The following is a 19,723-nucleotide window of genomic DNA, read 5'->3' as shown; positions in this document are numbered from 1 at the left end:
TAATACTTCTCCGGTTCATAATATTTGTCGTTTTTGAAAAAAAAATTGGTCTATAATATTTGTCACATAAAAATCTTAAAAAAACATTAATTGATATTTTTCTAAATTTATTCTTAGTAATAAATAGCTTAGTAAGGTGAAAAGGTCAAATGCAACAAATATTATGGAATAGAGAGACTATGTGATATTGATTATGTAATGAGAGAAATGACGATCCTCTTTTATATTCTAGTTATGAGTAAAGAAAGATTCTGGTTATTAAATTTATGAATTATATTCAAATAAATAAAACTTGAATCAGTTTAACAATTCAATTCATAATTCTTCAAAATAAAAATAAAATTACGTACACCTATTTTTCTATTTTCAAAGCTGGATTGGAAATAGAGATAAAAATGATTGTGATATACTTATTCGCGAAAATATTAAACAAAACAAATATTTTTGAAGAAAAACGAAAAACAAACAAAGAAATCCATCCGAAAAAAGGCTAGTATCTAACTATCTATTTGGCTTAGCCAAAATTATTGATAGTGATGGAAATATTTAAGTTAGTGAACAAGAAAATACTTCTCTTGCAATCATTGAAAAAACAATGCACAGACTTGAAGATATTTCATAATATATTTATAACTCCTTTGAGAATTACGATCTCTTTTGATGACTTATAAGATGGCGGATTAAAAAATAAAACGCATAAACCGCAAATGTAAAAAAACTTAACGTTCGTGAAAGAAATTTATCCAACAATTTTAACAGAATATTGTCCGACGCGCAATACCATTTAAACTATTCATTCTTATATGCATCTATGGAAGAGGATGTAGTTCGTGTGTCAGTGTGTAACTATGTTACCTAACTTGTTATACTATATTAAATACCTCAATAAATAACAAGCTATGTTTGGTGTAAGTCAAATTTTTAAAATGTGCAGATTGTACATGTGTTCAATCAAGGTCCACCTTATTTTATTTGCTATTCAAAGCTGTCCATTTTTTTAATCTAGGTAGGTACTCCTAATATCTACCATGTATAGAAAAAAAAACCCTATATTAACATTCTTTCAAGAAAATATATATTTACTCCAAAGAATGTTGATCCAACTCACTGAGATATTTGATTTTCTTGTCTAAATTTCGAATTAAAAGAAAAAAATGTATACATTGCTTCTGGTTTGGTATGATTCTGAGTTTTCGACCTCAAATGACTTCTTTCTTATTCCCGACTATTCTTAACTCGGGTAGCTATGTTTTTGTTGTTGAACCGATATAGTTATATCTCGATCTTATAGACTTGTATGTTGTCGATTAATTCTCTCGTATTGACTAGACTTGTTGAACTTGGTACGTGGACCTGTTAAATAACAATTTTTTAAGAGGCATCAAATAATTCAAAAGTATATGAAACTTTTGTCATTCCTGCATGGAAATTATTCATCATGTCATATATGATGCTGTAAATAATTTTTTTATTTAACTGCCACTGGGTAACACACTCGTAGAAAAATCCATTAAATAGAAAACGAATAATACAGAGACATAACAAATTTTGAGAAAAAATCAAATAAACAAAAATTAAAAAGTTTATGAGTTAAGCCTTGTTTTCCTTACAAGAAAAGAAAAATTGCCATAAACACTAAAATTCCAGCAAAAAGGAAAAAAAAAAAAAGAGGAAAATATCCAAGCTAAATTGAACAGCTGCTAGTAATCAGAAAATAAATTAAAAAAAATACTAAGTTCCATTTTATTATTTTCATAATAGAGTGTATTCCTGTGGTTCTATCTGTCCCAATTAATGGGATTCAGGGGCTTAAATTAACCCCAACAAAATAATTTAATGTTTAGATATTTAACCAAAGAATAGAATGGATACAACATGTATCAGTTCTTCAGTAAAAGAAAACAATCAATGTGTCAATTTTGCAATCTACTGCATTATATATGAAGAAATTTCAGAAGGTGAGTATGGTCCGTGACGAAATTGAATCTCTGTAAAGCATTTGAAACGAATTCTACCCTAAACCAGGCAAAGCTCTTCTGAATTGTAAGAGCCACAACGCAATCCGCATTCCCCAGAGTCGAGCCTCCAATAAAAGTTCCTCTACCCATATATCTATCTTACTTATGAAAGATCTCCTTTGCAACTTCTTTGCCTCCACCACCGCCTTCGAGGAAACTTTTCCGATGATGAAAAATGTCTCGGCAGAAGACTTCTGCATCTGTATGTCATGCATTATCAAAGAAAATAAGTTAAAACAGTCCAGCACCATTGATGTCGAATCGAATGAAGTAATTTAAACACGAGTTTGTCCTAACTTTGCGCATCAAATGCACTTATTCCATCAAATACACGGAAACCTTGAGGAAGCTCTGTTTCCGCATTCCTGAAATGTTTCCGTGTCAGAAACAAAAAACGCTTCAGGGCCATTTCAGTATATAACAAAAATAGAAAAACTGTTTCCCAATAGGTAATGCATTTCAACATTAGTTGATAAATATTTTACTGTATTTAAATTCCCCATGTTGTAAAAGCCTACATCCTAACCCGACTAGCAAAAACACAACATTTAATGGGTAAGAAAAGACAGTTCATAATTGCGCGAAACAAATTTTGGTCAACTTCCTTGGATAATTTTCAAAAAGAATACTAGATTTCAGGATCATATGGAAGTCGCTAGCAAGTGATAACAATGAGGTCAGGGGCAATATAGAATACCAGAGAATTATTTACTGCCCGTAAACAGTCATTTGTCTTCAGCATTAGCAAAATGACACGTGGTAACCTCCTTAAAAGCTCCGAGATTTGAGGAAAATATTGAGATGCGTACATCTGCAAGAAGTAGCCATTGTAAAGCATACAGTAAGGATATAGATTCCACTAATATTACCAACATAATAAGAAATTGTCTATAACAAGCCCAAAGTCTTTTTCTGAAAGAAATTCTTTAACTAATTGATCAACTATACCTGTAGTTCTGAACGCTCAGAGTCATTGCCGTGTATAACCAAATGATCTACAGCTGGGTCAACAACCCTATTCCAAGGTCGCATGGTAAGAATCCCAGCAAATAATGCATATAGATCCTCTCCAGCACCCAATTTAATGCTATTTTCTTTTATTGAATTAGCATCAGAAAATATCAATGCCTATGACAAACATTAAAGATTAAAAATTAGCGTTTAGTCAAAGACATTGAAAACGGAAGTCCATGAATGATGAAAAGAAAGGTTTTCCAAAAGGCAAGATTATTTTACCTTCCAAAGAGCAGCATAATTGAATCTAGTAGCAAAGTCAAGTTCTTTATACAGTCCATGGTCTAAAAGAATTAACTGTGGTTTCTGCTTGCCTGTTCAAAAGGAAAACCATAAAAAATCAATATTTCATAGACCGACTTAAAATGATAAAAGTTATTAATCTGAAAAAGAATCTCAAAGCATGAAGATAATGCTGGGTTTAAAAATCCAAAGACAGCATGCCATTATGCTTGTCATTCAATTGCCACAACATTTCTCTAGGTTCATCAAGCTACTTGACTAAGTGGTGCACTAACTGTCAGGTTAATTTTCAAACTCAATATCAGAAGCTTCAAAACCTAAACAGTTACTGCAAAATGACAGCTGGTCAATGAAGTCAACTGCCAGCAGAGTAACTTGCTTACCAGTTTAACTCGTATAATTGTGACAAAAAAAAAAGGTAAAGCAAAAATTAAAAAGGGTGGGTCTAACTATACGAGATCATCACTGGGGAGGAGTGAGATGGACAAAGCCTTCTCCAAATCACGCCTAAGCCTCTAAATTCAACGAAGAAGCCTTGCTAACGCAGCAATATGCTCACTCTCCCAACAATAGTAAGAATACAAGTTTGGATGGCATTGTTTATTGGAACCATACAATAGATACTCGGTCGTGATTCAGCTTAAAATTGTCCTCACCTAAGATGCTTCTTTTACCAGAAGGCAAAGTGCGAACTAGCAAGTTAGCAGCATGTGGATCACAGTGCACAAATCCATGTTTGAACATCATCTCAGCAAAAGCTTGACTAACCTGAAAAGGAATTGGATGTAAACAATAATATTATCTCAAAATAATTAGTGTCAGAATTTTCCTGGACAAATATCAGCAGCTTTGCAGTACACATACTTGAATCAAAAGCTATTGCTTGGGGAATAATTGGCTGTTCCTGTACAAGCCTCAAATGCAACATGTCAGGTTCTTACTGTACCCGTTACTCTAATTCACCCAAGTCAAAATTAACAGGCACCACATCATACATAAAATATAAAAATAGTTTAACGTATTGGCTGCTAAATACAATCAAGGCAGTTTGAATCTCATTATTGGCTGTGGCACTGCAAAATGCTTGAACGGTTGAACCACACCTAGAATACCCATCCAATATCCTGCTACATTTTTTGTTGCAAGTGATAAAATCTCTTAAGGAAGCTGTTACTATCAGATATTAATAATCCACAGTGAAAGTCTTGAACTTACTAATTTTGCAACTTCATTAGGTTGAATTCCAAGTCTTTGAATAGCCTTCACATCGTTCACTTGCACAGCATCCATAAATTCCATGGTTAACAATTTCGAGGTACTCAAGTTCCAATAGACCTTTGGTACATGGATATAGTCTGCAATATGAGGAGATAGCTTCCGAAAATTGTCCAAACACTTCTCGCTATTTTTTGCCTCTAACAAAAAATCAAGTTCCTGGTAGTCACAGGTAAAGACAAAAGTTTACTTGAAAAATCATTATAGATATAAGAAGACAGAAATGAGGAGTGCAGTGGGGGTTTTAAACATATTGTGACAGATAAAGAAAATCATAAGCACCTTGGAAAGTTTGTTTCACAAATGTTGTCAAGATAATTGTGGACAAATAAAAAATCATGAACTTTCAAAAAATGCAGAACCTACTTGCCTTGGGTATACTTTCACGCATTTCGGCAACCAACCATCTACACACAGGGAAAAAACAAGTTTCAATTAGCTGTTCGGGGACATATATACTGACTTGTAGTCAAATAAGAGAGAGGCATATTCAATAATGTTAAAGTAAAAAAGCTGTACATCCTGATATAATAGCATTTTTGAGTGCATAATATATCATTTTTATGCATTCTTCAAATGACCACAGCATTAACAAAGAGAAGACTGCATTAATAAGTGGTGGCATATAAAGCCAAATTCTGTACCACATGTTTTCAAAGAGAAGACTGTATGAATGACTGGTGGCCTAGAACCATCAATAATAAACCCAACTCCCATGAACTCAGCCTATATCCCAATCAAATGATGACAGGCTGTTAGAATTCAAAATGTAATACCTGTAATCAAAAGAAGGGAAAATCCATTGGAGAGTGTTCACAATGAATTCAACGGAGGCATTATCTGCAGCCGCGGTATCTGTCATATGAGTGTGTTGTACCTGGATACATCATACACATAAATACACATAATTCTTAGGAAATTTGATTTTAACCTAAAACATGAAACTTAATTTGAATAAAGTGACAAAAATGAAACCTTCACAGCAACTTTTTGGCCATCAGCTGTCCGAGCAACATGGACTTGAGCAAGGGATGCACTTGCTACGGGAACAGGATCAAACTCGACAAAAACCTACAGATGATAGAAAGATCAATTGCTTAAAATTAAACAGATGCAAGCTACAAGCTTAAAAATGAACAGCATTTTTTTACATGTTAGTATGCCATGGTCTCAAATGATGCCTACTTTATCAGGGGTTTCCCCAAGCTCTTTCTTGAAAACTTCACACACTTGATCATATGAAGAGACTGGGCATTTGTTGAGCATTGACTCCCTCATTGTCTTGACATACTCCTCAGGGATTAAATACTCCTAAAGAAAGAAAAAAATAACAGATTTGATTATCCAAAGCTTTTCATCAAGTAATAGCCTATGAAGCACCGACACTCCTCCGGAGTGCCGTATTTAGGGGGACACTTCAGGGACACGGGGACACGCCGGGGACACGGCGGGGATACGTACCCGACACGCCACGTGGCGTGTCCCCGTACCTTTGACTGGTCAAAGAGGGGGACACGCCGGGGACACTTTGGGGACACGCCGGGGACACTTCGGGGGGACACTTCTAGTGGTATTTAGTTGATTTTAAGTCTTTTTTTAGTATGAGTTTTTTAATAAGAAATTTAACTAAATGGGCCCAAACCCAAATACAATTAGATAGTAAGTGAAACTAAACCCTATTTTTAATTTAAAAAAAAAACACAGCGGTAACCTCCTTTTAATTATTCAACTAATTTACATATTAATTATGCATCTTATAACATAAGATTCATTGTTTTTGCATCTTGAAAGCTTATATATGACTAAATATATATTTTAAAAAAAATAAAAAAATTGCCGTGTCCCCGCCGTACCCGTATCCTATTTTTTTCTAAAATGCCGTTCCCCGTACCCGTACCAGTGTCCGTACCCGTACCCGTATCGGTGCTTCATAGGTAATAGCATAATTACCAACAATCCATCTGAAATAGAGTGGCCACAGTAATACCTCCGGAAATGGATGCTTGAAACCAAAATTCCTACTTCAAAAACATTTTCGAGATAATTGGAGAAAATTTGATTATGTTCTTAAAAATTATACACATAAATAGATGTTTCAACTGAATTATGAAGCATATAGACTTTTTGTCCTAAGTTAATACATAAAGGCAATAATACAAAATTGAATTTATTTAAAACTTAATGAAGCATAAATAGAAGCAAATACTAACAAGCTGTGCAATGTGTTGACCAAGCTTGATATAAATTCCTCCATTTTTGAAACACAGTTCCTGAAGCTTATGCGCCGACCGCAAATGAACGTCATGTTTGATCTTAGACCTCTCATCACTTCCTTCTGGTAGTCCCCATAGTGAATATTCATAATCTAGTCACAGTAACACACAAAATAAACAAACCACAAACAAAAAAAACTCGCAGATTCTTAAATTTTCATTTTCCTTCCATAATACTTTACATGAAATTAACTAATTAGTAATTTACATAAACAATTGATAGATAGAAGCAGACGACTGAAAAATAATTGATGAAATTAATTCATAATTGACATTTAAAAGTGATAATTAAATAGAAAATGAAAATAACATTATAAGTATATACCAAAGGCGATAGATGCGGCAGTAGCTGTATCACGTGCAAGGCGGACAGGTACGGCGGTGCAGAGTTTCAGCGTCATTGCTGGATCGTCGGAGGTAGCGATGGTGGCTGTCGCACCTCCGGCGAGCAGCGTCGCCGCGAGCTTAGAGCCGGTGCGCCACAGAGAACGCTTGGCCATATTTGGAACTCAGCGGTGATTTTCAAGCTGAGCTAGAATGAATAGAACATGCTCGACAGGAGTTTAGTAATACGATTATACGACGAGCCGTTTAGAGCTGATTGACCGTATTAGTTGTTTAGTTAGATAGAGTATGGGTCAAGTTTTTTAACATTTATTGCTTTGTACATAAGTTAGGTTAAGTGAGAGTGGCCTTCAATCCCATAACTCTCCACATCATGTTTTTGAAAGAAAAAAGAAATAAATACAAAATAAGAAAAATAAATTATTTAATCTGATTTTATTGCATCATCACTCTATGGAATTGAATAAATTCCAAACTATATATTATATTCCTATTGGATAAATATAAAATATCGAGTGTCTTTTATCATATAGTGATACAAAAAAATCGATATAGATAAAAAAAAATCCCCTTAAAATTCGTCTTCAGAAAAACTTTCCGAAACCATATACTTATAGCTTGGTTTCACACTTCGGCCTCTCCATAAGGAATAGCGGCTTTCACTGACTAATCGATGTTATAATCCGCCAATAAATTTGGAAATGGCAGCAGGGCGGCTGATTCTGTTCCGGACGTTGAAGATGAGTTAGAACTCGGATGCTAGAAGATATTATAGTAGGAATCTAGATGGAGACTTGTGTTCAAGATCAGCTCTTGGTGTAAATTTTACAAGGTGATAAGCTCGAACGCAACATTGCAGTCTTACTAAAAATCGAGGCTTCCAGTTTTGGTGGACGAGGAACAACTGCCGGAGGTTCCATATGAACTCCCACTTGAACCATCAATAGGAGCTTGATTTAGACATTCTAAAACCAAGTATCTGCGCTTGTGTAATTTTATTGAGAATGTTGTTGCCTCGAGAATCAGAGGTACCTGTTGTCAAGTTGATATCAGTAAGATTAAGAACTTGAAGTACAGATAACGTAAAAAATATTAAAGAGGTCTATTTGCATTTTAGCATAACACAGTTTTAGGTCCATGCATCTCTATTTGTCAACATTGGGTCCTTGCACTTTTAATTTGTAGAAATTGGATCCCTCCGTCACAAAAGGTGTTAACGGTGTCAATTCAGACCGGGGAAAATCAATTTAAGGACTTCGTGTTTTTATAGTAAAAGTGTCAGGACTAAATTTTAATAAAGTCAAAGTAAAAAAATGAATAGATAACCTATCCTAGTCGCACAAAATGGTGCATGGAGTACACGCATTTCATTTCTATGACGGATTGACCTAATGTCTACAAAATTAAAAGTGTAGAAGTGTAGAGACTCAACGTTGACAAATAAAAGTATAGGAATTTAATGCCAAAAAGTGGACAAGTGCAGGACCCAAATATGTGTTTTGCATGACATATTCAAAGCTCTCAGTAAAGAAGCATAAATGTTGATATGATTACAACAAAGCACACTAAAACAGTACCTGAGAATTCATCCGCGCTACTTTGTGTACGTTAAGGAAGCCAACCATGTCCTGGTATCCAGTAAGAAGTTTTGCCAGTTCTTTGTCATCATCTGAGAGAAACCAAGAAAGCATTTCGTGGAAGTTTGAGAAACAATTGAAGTGAACAAAACAACAGCACGTATGAAAGCGAATAAATGAAAACCTGGGATTGCTTTGACAGAAAATAAAATGTCCGCCATATGCTGCCATCTTTTACAGAAGGATTCTGAAAGAAGAGAAGGTGGAAAGGTAATAACAGCAACTGCATTTGCAGACCGTAGCATGCTTTTCAGAGATCTAATAAAGATAAGCACGTCCCATTCCTGCAACAATATCATTTATGAAAATCTAAAGTGGGTGATGCCAGCTGAAAAATGTGGTCAGAGGGATTTGCTTTCAGTTCCCTATATACATCCTCATACTAAAAATTAGTCTCTTGAGATGATTAAACATAAGAGAAAAGTTTGATCACTACATACCAAATTAGAATATTCACATTGTGGATCACAAAATGACTGAATAGCAATACGGCCAATGGAAGACATGCTGCCATCGTTTCTGGAGATAATAACCAATAGATAATAAGAAAATTACGTGAGCAACTAGAGGTAAAACAATTCATAAAGCACATGGCTAAAGAACAAACAAGCCAATGCAAAAGAAGGCGAGCACTATAATTGTAAAAATGGAAATTTGAAAATTAGATGAAAGAAACAGGAAAAAATTTAAGTTTTTTATGTAATATTGCTCAGTAATATATTTGTTCACTTTTGCCTTAAAACAGGTATCTAGCCCCAGCTTTTTGTTTTGGTTTAGGAGCAACATTGGGGAAACATCTAATCTAACGGTAGATTCCAGTTCAGGTCAAAATGATTAACAACAGCAAGCTTTGCTCATTTTATAGAGATGTATTCTAGCACACAGTCAAGCATGTGCTTGAACCAACATTATGCAACAAGTCTATTAAGAACCCGAGCTCAAAAAACGCAGTTGTTAAGGTTTGAAGGGCTACTGACATGTATGTACTTATGAAATTAGAGTCTGTTTAACAAAGTCTTAAGTTAAGGCTATCAAGAAAGAAAACATATCTCGGCAACTCACTTGAGTCACTTAAGATGTATGCTACATATTATATTTGGATAATCAAAAGGAATTTGATTTTACCGAGGAAATTGAGCTAAAAATTTGGAACAACGGTCGTGAAGAGCAGCAAGGTTAGGAGAATCTTTGACACTAACACAGTCCACTCGTTGCGTGCTGAAAAAATGCCTCTCTAATGGCTTCCGCAAATCAAAGTCATTGCAGAACTCTTGCTTACTATCTGCACTAAAATAAAATAAGATTGCCCATATAGTATTGCACCATTCAATCATAGAAATGAGATGATGTCCAACAAAATTATTAGGAAACAATAACAGAATGCAAAAAGGAATTGCTTATGGTCTTACCGCTGCGACCGTCAAAACTCTGCTGATTTTCACCAAAATACTTCTTATACTGCCAAGCAATTCTCAAACCCTTTTCCTGCAATTTATTAAGAATCAATTTTAGACTCTAAACTAGCCGAAACAGAAAATGAAAAGGTTAATGAACAAGAGAACACCTCTTCTGGATTATGTTTATGCATTTTATCATCTTTTGACGAGGAAAGGCCAGGCAATGTACCCAAAAATCCTCTTGGGTCTTTCGATGGACTAGAATAAAGAAGAGGTTGATTCTGAACAAGTCCTTGAGACATAAAATTCCTCAAAAGAAGCATGTGATGAGGTGCTTCAGCATCCTCCATTACAACAACTAAGCTCCCAAGAGGAAGCCCGCCACCAAGTATCTCTAAATATTGGAAACATAAATATAAGTTACCATACAAGATAATTGGTAAACCACTGGAGACACAGGGATAATTAGTTGGTCTTTGTTCTTTGTATATTTGTTTACTTGTTGTACATTAGTATCTGTCATTTCAGTACCTAATGTGTCCATGAAGTAATCAACTTTTTTGTGTGTGAGTTTGTTGGGAAAAAAATACTACCAAGCTTTGCTTTAAAAATGATGCTCTCTAACAATTCTATCTACAATGGCCTATTTAGGAAGCAATCATGTACGAGGACCGCAACCCTTACAAACTCATGTTATTTTTAGGCAAGTAGCATGATATTGCTTCACTTTTTTTTTCAAAATTCCTTATTTTTGATAGTTGGAGAATTGAATTATAGTAATAAACATTCCACTCCAGACATGAGAAGGCTGGACAAATAGAATTCATCTGAATTGAACTCATTCCATTTCTATATTTTCTAAACATATGAATAAGTCTAAGAAAGTAAATGAAAAACAACGGCAGAAGATCAATTACTGTCAAGATCAGATATCCCGGAAGAAACAAAAAATGTTCCATTAGGACCACACTTGATTCCAGGGTTTTGAGTAGACGATACAGCCACATTGCGAGTAAAGCTACTAGTCCGTGTCTTAGTTGCAGCCATTAGTACATAACCAATTTAAACTCTCTCTTCTCCTGAGTTGCACAAGGAAGCAGCTACCAAAATGAATACCCAATTGGCAAATTATTAAAAAGAACATTTAATTAGTTTAAATAGCTCAAAGAACATAAAATTTGAAAGGGCATTTCATCGAACAGTTCAAGTGCAATACAAAGTAAGCAATTATATGATAATTACTCATTAAGATTAATAATTAGGAAACTAATTATATGATAACTATGAATTTAGTAGAGTAATTGCACTAAGAGATTATTGTTAATAATAATGTGCAGAGAATTTAGATAGGGTTTAGGGTTTTACAGCTAACGGAGCAGTCCCAAGCAGAAAGACCACAGCTAAGTCGTTTCGACTCTGTTTCTTAATATATTTGAACGACCAAGTTTCCGGCGTCGGCGGTCGGCGATGATGGGTGGTGGTTTCGTAGGAGCTCTCTCTGTATTTTTTAGTGTTAGGTTTTCTCCATTCCCGCGGACAATTTTAAATGGAGAGGATAATTATTAAAGAACAAAGGATCAATTAACCCCCTCAACTTCAAATTACTATGTGATCCTTACATTTATCATAATTCATATTCTAGTCCTTTTTATTTGAAAATTAAACTATATGGAGGATTTGGTACTTCCGTCTATTTTTGGTGTTAGCCAGCCGAGTCAACGAAACTCCTTTTACTTTTATATTATGTCCCTCACTTTTATTTTTGTCAACGGTTTCGTATCTTGTGTTTGAAAATTAATATATCCTCAATTGACTAATACGAGAAATGGATAGATGGATTAAACTGTCGATGAAAATAAAAATGAGGAATTATGTCGTTTGATTTTTAAATAAAAGAGATTAAAATATAAATTATGACAAATATATGTATAGTAATTTGCTAAATATAAAAGAACTCATTTGTTAAAAAAAATAGTCAAAAAACCTTAATGATTTGCAATTTCATATTATTTTCGCTCCTTTGCTAGAGAGTGTATTTCAATGGAATCCTAAAACTCTAATATAATACTTTAAAGCAAATTATTTTGAGATTTCTAAGATATATCATAATTAGCAGTTTGGTATCTTTTATTTTAAAAGTCTATTTAATGGGTTTTCAATTTCAATTTTATTAACTGTTAGGCCCCTCTGTTAATTTTAACATTTACTTACAAACAATTTGGTACCTCATTTTTTAATTTCGTGAACGGTTTGGTCTCTCATTTTTAATTTTATTAAACGATTTGGTACCTCATTTTTAAACGATTTGGCCTCTCATTTTTAGTTTCGTTAAACGATTTAGTCCCTCAAATTAATGGAAGGGTCTCTCATTTAACGGAATTAAAACCGAATGACCATCGAGTACACTTTTGAAATAAGAGATATCAAACTGTTAATTATACTATATCTCAGAGACTTCAACGTAATTTGCTCTAAATTTTAAAGAAAACATCTAATAAAACTCTAATTATATGTCATATTAGTGTTAAAATATTAGTATGAAATTTTAAAAAAATGATGTCAAGATATAAAACTTTAAAAGGTTTAAACATCGCTTGTGTAATTCATCCAAAAGAAATTAGAATATATATAGTTGCTCAATATTATGAAGATATTCATAAACTTGCATTAAAATAATGAATTGTAGAAATATGACATGAAACGTAGGCATGAATGTCACTTAACTCCTCTCAGTCGACATTTAGAAACATGTCCCATCACTCGTGAGTCATGACTCAGATAGTGACCCGATTGGGTAGTCAATTTTGTATCAAATTCACAAGTCACTGCATCATCATATATCCATTCATGAATCAAACCAAACCAACCATAATAAAAAAAAAATCAATAAAAGAAACCTGCACAACTAATGAAAAATATATGAATTGTGACATAACTATAAACTCATGCTATAAATTAATATATATCATATACAGTTTTTTTATTTAAACCAAATTTACATCAATTTATTTTTAATAATAGTCAAGAATTCAGTACAATATGAACGAGTAACGAGTATGGGCATGGAAAAAGTTCGAGAAAGAAAAATAAGAGAATCGAACTATTTCTTCTGACTCTGTTTCAAATTCGATAAATATTTGTTGATCGTATATTTTATTATAGTTCAGTGGGAGGCCATTCTCTGTACTTGCCAGGAGCCTAAAGCATCATTTGAATTTAGAAATTTTGGATAGAAATTATGTACAATTCATGAATTCAAGTATCGCTTGATAAAACAAGTAGTTTTAAATTTTTTAAAATTCATCATTCTGTAACAATTTTGATTTAAATATCCATCTTTTTAGGTGAGAAAGTCATCCACCATTTAAAAAAAAAATTGTGTTTGAATTTTATTATTTTAAAAATATTTTTATAAGTTTATAACTTTTATGTTTAATTTAAACGTTGATATTTACAAGTCCTACATTTTGTATTCCATAAATTTAGTAAAATACGGAGATTGCTAAATTATTCAATCCAAACGGTATTTTATAAATAATTTGATTATATTATTTATTCTATATGTTTTTTCTGGTTTCTACTACAACTAATAATTTCTTTTATCATGTTTTCTGGTTTCCGAAGAATTAATGAAATAACAATAGTGTGATTTCATAAAAACTTGATAAAAAATAATTTTACCTATTCGAATAAAGACCCCCTACTGAATATGTTCATTGAAACCTATTTAAATAATATATAGTAATACATATATATGTGGATTCATTTATAGAATCATGGTATTTTTGTTGTATAACAAAAGCATCACAGTCATATAAAAAATCTAAGTTTCTCCGTGTGAAGTTCGTGTATACACACACCTGTGCTTTATCCCTTTCAGTGCCTTCACTAACAAGAAAAGGGCCACAACGGTCGAATTTATATTTCATCACCAATGTTTTTTTTTTATGTTATTTGTTTGTTCTATAAAATATTTATTAATTTATCTGTCACATTGATTATATATACATGCATTAATTGCAAAATAAAAATATTCAATCATGGAAGTATCTCTACAAAATTGACACCCGCAACATAGAAACAATCATAACCAAACTGATAGAAATAGTCACAAAAAACTAATTTAGACAGTTTAAATTGTCAATTGTATAAGTCGTGATAAATAAATTAAAAAAAAAACAATAGAGATTATCACTTATAAAAATAAATTATTTTTCAAGCTATTAAAATAATAAATTTAATTACTTCATAATTGAATAAATTGTGTGGTGGTATTTTAATGATAATACATAAAATTAGATAGATAATATCATTAAATATTTTACTTTTTTTATCAATCATATCCTTCATCTTTTTCAATTTTCTGTTTGATGCTATTGTCCGATTTTATAATATTTGACGGACAATAAAGCTCCAAATTATTTTCTAAAGATATTTTTATTGATTTTATTATAATTATAGATAGATGAAATCATTTTGTCTTTTACTAATTATATGAATTAAAGAATTAAGGACCACATTTTTGAGTCATTAGGCCACCAAGCAAGGACATAAAATCTTGTAAATAACGTGGTTTATTATGATAGGAAGTGTAAATTAAGGGCCAACAATGTGTAGGGTGTATTAAATCAATCCTTATTTGCAAATTTTGGCTACATGTGGAAGCTTCTACATAGTTTCTTATAATTAGACAAGTGGATGAATAATATTATTTTGGCACATTATTTTTCTTAATTATTCCATTTGGTTCCTTGATTAAGAATAATGATATACATGTACTTCCAATTCTTGCTCAATAAGTAAAAGGAAACTTGAATTTTATTGAGGTGTAAGGTCAAGCCAAATTAACTTAAAGTTTGTTTTTTTTAATCAGAGATACATTGTGGGTGAAGCTATTTCTCTATTCTAATTTTATAGGATGACAAGCACAAGAGAGTATTTTTACATTTTAATCCTTATATAAATTTAACTTTATCTATATTTATATACATGAAAGGTTTTTCTATTTTCTACTGAAAATTAAATAATTATATTAAAGATAATTGAAGTACATCCAAATAGATCAAATGGGAAAAAAATATAAAATAACAATTTAAACGTTTGATCTATCTAAAATAATATAAATCTAATATCATAAATGGGTGACAATTATATATAATAAAATTTATAGTGAAGTTGGGATTAGAGGAAGATTAAATCTAGGCTAGCGAAAAGCTAAAAATAGACTAAATAATTCACATGTCATTTAATCCGAGCAGAAAAGAGGATATATAATTCTGCTAGGATTCCTAAGTATAGGGACTTATTCATACCTTTTGCCAAAAATAACTCATGACAAAGTAAAATTGCTAGCACATGTTTGTCATATCATTACAAACTGAAATTTAGTCAAGAATCACATGACCCACAATGTAATTCATATGGTCCAAATACATAATTTGGCTGCTATAGAACCATATTCAGAAAATTCAACAGCCAAACAATTTGCCCATTTTGACTTATACTTAGCCTTCCACAAGGCGGCTATTTTTCTTTCCATCCGGATTCCGAGACTTCGTCTTAACTAATCCGGATACAATTGGCGTCGCGTACCTAACATGGTAAGTGAGTCTGTCAGTAAAAAAATTCTACATTCACAAAATTCGAACCCGAAATCTTATTTAAGCGGTACCGACCGTTTACCACTTGAACCAACTCCGTTCGTAATTAATTATTTAGTTACACTGGAACACACCTACAGCCAATTATGGTATCAATGATATTAGATTCATTGGCAATAATAATAATCTAGAAGCTGAAAATATTTCACAGGAAACCTTAAATGTGAATCTTGGACCAACATTTACATAATGTGAAATAAATCCTTAATGATATTTTGACTTATAATAATAATAATAAAAGCTTAACTACTTCACCAAGGGAGATATTTCTTTGAAAATAATTAAAAGTATACAATTTGTATAAGATAATGATTTTTGTGTTATGCTTATCTTGTTTTAGGTTGCTTTAGTTAATGCCAAAGGCAATGACATAATATGGGATTTTGCTCACTTAATTATTCTTTCATATGATTTATGTGATAGCTAAGAAGGTTGTATATGTATGTCATCTTTTGTGGTAATATCTAATTGATATTAAATGCATTGATATGTATAATAAAATAATACATTTGTATTTAAATGGATTAATATAATTTTTAGATATTTGGATTTGATATGAATTATAAATTTTCATGCTATAATAGTACCAATCAGATTGTTATGTAATTAGTTGATAGAGATGATATTTACTAATTAAAATATTTTTTATACATAAATTAGAATGAAAGGTGATAGATGACTTAATGAGAAATTAAAAGTAGTTTTTTTCATCTTTGGAGACGAAATTATTTTTTGCAGTGCAAACGACTTAAATCTCTGAAACAATTGTAGGCAGCATCTTACGACAGATTTCATCAAGTACAGGTATGTTTTGCGTCAATATCGATGTTGTTTTTAATCTTCAAGAGAACAGATGTATCACAAAAGATGTGATCAGTCGTGCATTCGAAGTTAGACTTCCTTACAACGTTCAATAAATCTAGATTTTATTATTAGATCTAGTTTTAGTCTACAAATTTGGGTGACCCTTGATGGTTAGTTTAGCGCTAATCGATGACTGTATTTTTACAGCTCTCATCATCTTTTCTAAAATAGTTGACTCTGTATGCTGAGAAACCGTTCATATAATTTTCGTTATTATTAATGGAAATTTTAGCCTTTCTTTAAAAAACATCAAATTCTAATCAGATGCTATTTTTTATTAAACAATGAATAATACGAAAACGAGCTTTCTATTCAGCAATGGAGGATCGTTCTTCTATTGGTTTGATAGTCGAAGAGTGCCAGGATTTTTTTAAGGACATAATTTATTGTGTTTTAGAAGATCAAAGAATATAATTACTCATACTCTTACTCGGTCTTCCAATTCTATATATGTCTGATATTTCAGTTTGGGGTTCAGATATGTCAGACTTTTTATCTTTTCATTTGTATTATGATATTTCTAATTAATTTAGTTTTTATTCCCTAAAAAAAGTACGAAAATATATATTTTTTAAAATAATAGAGAGTATATTTTCCTCATTTTAAATAAGTCATTTGATCTCTCTAAACTCTCTCTTTTTTTAAAAAAAAACCCTAGCCGCAATAAGAGAGAGGTGATTTTGGCCATTTTTTGGTTCAAAATCACCTCCCTACCTTCTCGTTTTCTGTTCAAATCTCGTATTTAGTTTATTTTGCATCAATAATCACAGATCTGAGATCTGTTGGTATTTTTATTTCTTTCTTTATGGATGTTTTGTCTTCCTTTGTGGAGTTTTGGTTCTTACCCTTTATGGGTTTTGCTATTTCCTTGATGGAATTATCTACGGAGTGTAGATCTGAAGTGCAATCAGTAGAAATCTTATTTTTAATATTCTCTTAATCGGACTCATTCAAAAATCAAAGAGTCGATTTGTGGTTTAAAATAACCTTCGAGTGGAGCAGACGAATCGCCGAGTTGCATATTCAAAGAGCTCCGTCAATGCGATTGAAGAAATTAGATATGATTTTCTGTTATTTTACTGATATTCTCTTATTGTACTGTTTGAATGTATTGATTTATTCAATATATGATCAAGTTGTATTTTTATTTTTCTATTAATGAAATTCTCATTATTTTCAAAAAAAAATAAAAAAAAATAAGTCATTTGATAAAACCTAGTATCTTCTATACGTTTGGAACCATCCATAAATCTTGCATGAAGCATCATACTATATATATAAATCAATTGCAAGAAACATCAACTAATTCATAAGACATTACTATAATGTAACTTTGGACCAAATGCATTTTAAAATACAGATCTTTTCCATTCATTATTTTCGACCATTCAAATTTTTCATTTTTATAATTATATCTCAATCTTTCAAATTTATTGTAATTATGCTTTAATTTAAATTTAAAATTAACTTATGTTGCATTTATTTAGGTGTCTAATTGGGTTATAATATATTATATTTGACCTTTTTAAAATACATTAAAGACGTTAAAGGCTAACTTAATTTCAGTGGATAAGTATATTTTAAAAAACGGTTTAATTAGAATGAATAAATAATTTGATGTGTTTACAATGTAGTTCAGCTAGGCACATATGTATTTTGGTATACACATCAATATTGAATTTGAGCTAAAATTAGAATATAATTACAATAAATTTAAAAGTTGTGATATAAATATAAAATAAAAAAAATGAAATGATGATTATAAAAAGTCTAGATTTAAATAGTATTTAGGCATTTAACTTTCATATGTCGGACATGACGTGTCCAAATTATGATATACAAAGTCGTTTGGCAGTTAAAGTTGGAATTTTCTTAAACTTCAAAATTTCAAATTAAACAATATAATTTCAGTGTTTTTCTTATCAAATGTGTGTGAAAAAAAGGAACAAATCAGTTAATTTAATCATTGAAAGAAAAGTGGAGATGACCATTGCTGAACCTCCTTTTCCTTTTAATGATAACTACTCCTTCTCTAAATTAATAGGCAATATAGGACAAACATAAAAAATTTAAATTTTTAAAATAAAATGAATTAATATATTAAAAAATATTATATTTGCCCTTATTTAATATAGTAGTATTTTTTTATATTTCTTCAAATTTTATTATTTTTTTTAAAATATTCTCTATAATTAATGAGGGTATATAGAACGGAGGAAATATTTATCAGTATGGCACAAAATTGAAAAAATTGGCAATATTAATTAAATATAACAAGATAAAATATATGTCTGGATCCATGTATAATTATATTATTTTAAACAAGATCCATTTACTATCATCTGTATATGTTGAATTCTTATACTTTTAATTTTATAAATATTAAAATTCTTTCGTACAAAAATTATCAATGTTAAATCAAATCGAGAAAAATAACTAATTATGAGACTTATTTAATAATAATAGAAGCGTAAGACCTCAAATAAAAAAATTAATATTACATACAAAAAAATTAATGTATTCTTTTAGGAATACTAACAAATCCAGTTAAAATAATAGATAAATTTGTTTTTTCGGTGACACAAACAACATGTAGAGTATAACCACTTTATATTCGTGACCAAAGGACTTAACTGAAATTGTATACACTCAATTTCGATAAATTAAAATGAAAAATTTATTTAAAAATATAATAATATGGAAATCTACATATACATCTCCGACTATATACAGTTGATATAAGACTTAATCACCAAAAAATGCCAAACCTTTGCGTCTTGTGTCAGATTTAGCCAAAACTTTAAAAACCACCAGATTTAGCCAAACCTTATATGTCATGTGTCAGTTATAGCCATTTTTGAATCGAACCAAAATTGTTGCTCACATGTCATCCATGTCACCTCCAACTCAGCAAAATTTGCTAACATGGCATATTTCAAACCAACCTAAAAAATTAAATCCAACCAAATATTAATTACTAAACAATATTATAATATA

At 31.3% G+C, this 19,723-nt stretch overlaps 2 protein-coding genes across 3 annotated transcripts; both read right to left on the bottom strand.

Annotated features, from left to right (window-relative positions):
* Positions 1 to 1,719: 1,719 nt before the first annotated feature.
* Positions 1,720 to 7,376, bottom strand: LOC126660467 (putative ABC1 protein At2g40090). The gene is made up of 12 exons (XM_050353996.2): positions 7,149 to 7,376; positions 6,761 to 6,915; positions 5,736 to 5,861; positions 5,526 to 5,621; positions 5,327 to 5,427; positions 4,921 to 4,957; positions 4,491 to 4,709; positions 3,932 to 4,043; positions 3,255 to 3,346; positions 2,967 to 3,146; positions 2,716 to 2,829; positions 1,720 to 2,218 (listed from the first exon to the last, which is right to left on the bottom strand). Exons 1-12 carry the CDS (start codon positions 7,321 to 7,323, stop codon positions 2,012 to 2,014), a joined length of 1,614 nt encoding a protein of 537 aa, XP_050209953.1. The 5' UTR covers positions 7,324 to 7,376; the 3' UTR covers positions 1,720 to 2,011.
* A 199-nt stretch (positions 7,377 to 7,575) lies between these two features.
* LOC126660468 (elongator complex protein 4) lies at positions 7,576 to 11,733 on the bottom strand. 2 transcript variants are annotated; one of them, XM_050353997.2, is made up of 9 exons: positions 11,568 to 11,733; positions 11,120 to 11,302; positions 10,370 to 10,596; positions 10,215 to 10,290; positions 9,931 to 10,087; positions 9,246 to 9,324; positions 8,930 to 9,089; positions 8,746 to 8,837; positions 7,576 to 8,200 (listed from the first exon to the last, which is right to left on the bottom strand). In XM_050353997.2, the coding sequence occupies exons 2-9, from the start codon at positions 11,247 to 11,249 to the stop codon at positions 8,033 to 8,035; spliced, it is 1,089 nt and encodes a 362-aa protein (XP_050209954.1). In that variant the 5' UTR covers positions 11,250 to 11,302; positions 11,568 to 11,733; the 3' UTR covers positions 7,576 to 8,032. The 2 variants fall into 2 exon arrangements, with proteins under 2 accessions (XP_050209954.1, XP_050209955.1); XM_050353998.2 differs by having other exon boundaries at positions 11,120 to 11,281.
* Between the last annotated feature and the right edge of the window lie 7,990 nt (positions 11,734 to 19,723).

Source organism: Mercurialis annua, linkage group LG8 (genome assembly GCF_937616625.2).
Source record: "Mercurialis annua linkage group LG8, ddMerAnnu1.2, whole genome shotgun sequence".
Lineage (NCBI taxonomy): Eukaryota > Viridiplantae > Streptophyta > Magnoliopsida > Malpighiales > Euphorbiaceae > Mercurialis > Mercurialis annua.
The sequence above is the reverse complement of the archived record's forward strand: the minus strand, read 5'-3'. Positions and strand labels throughout refer to the sequence as shown.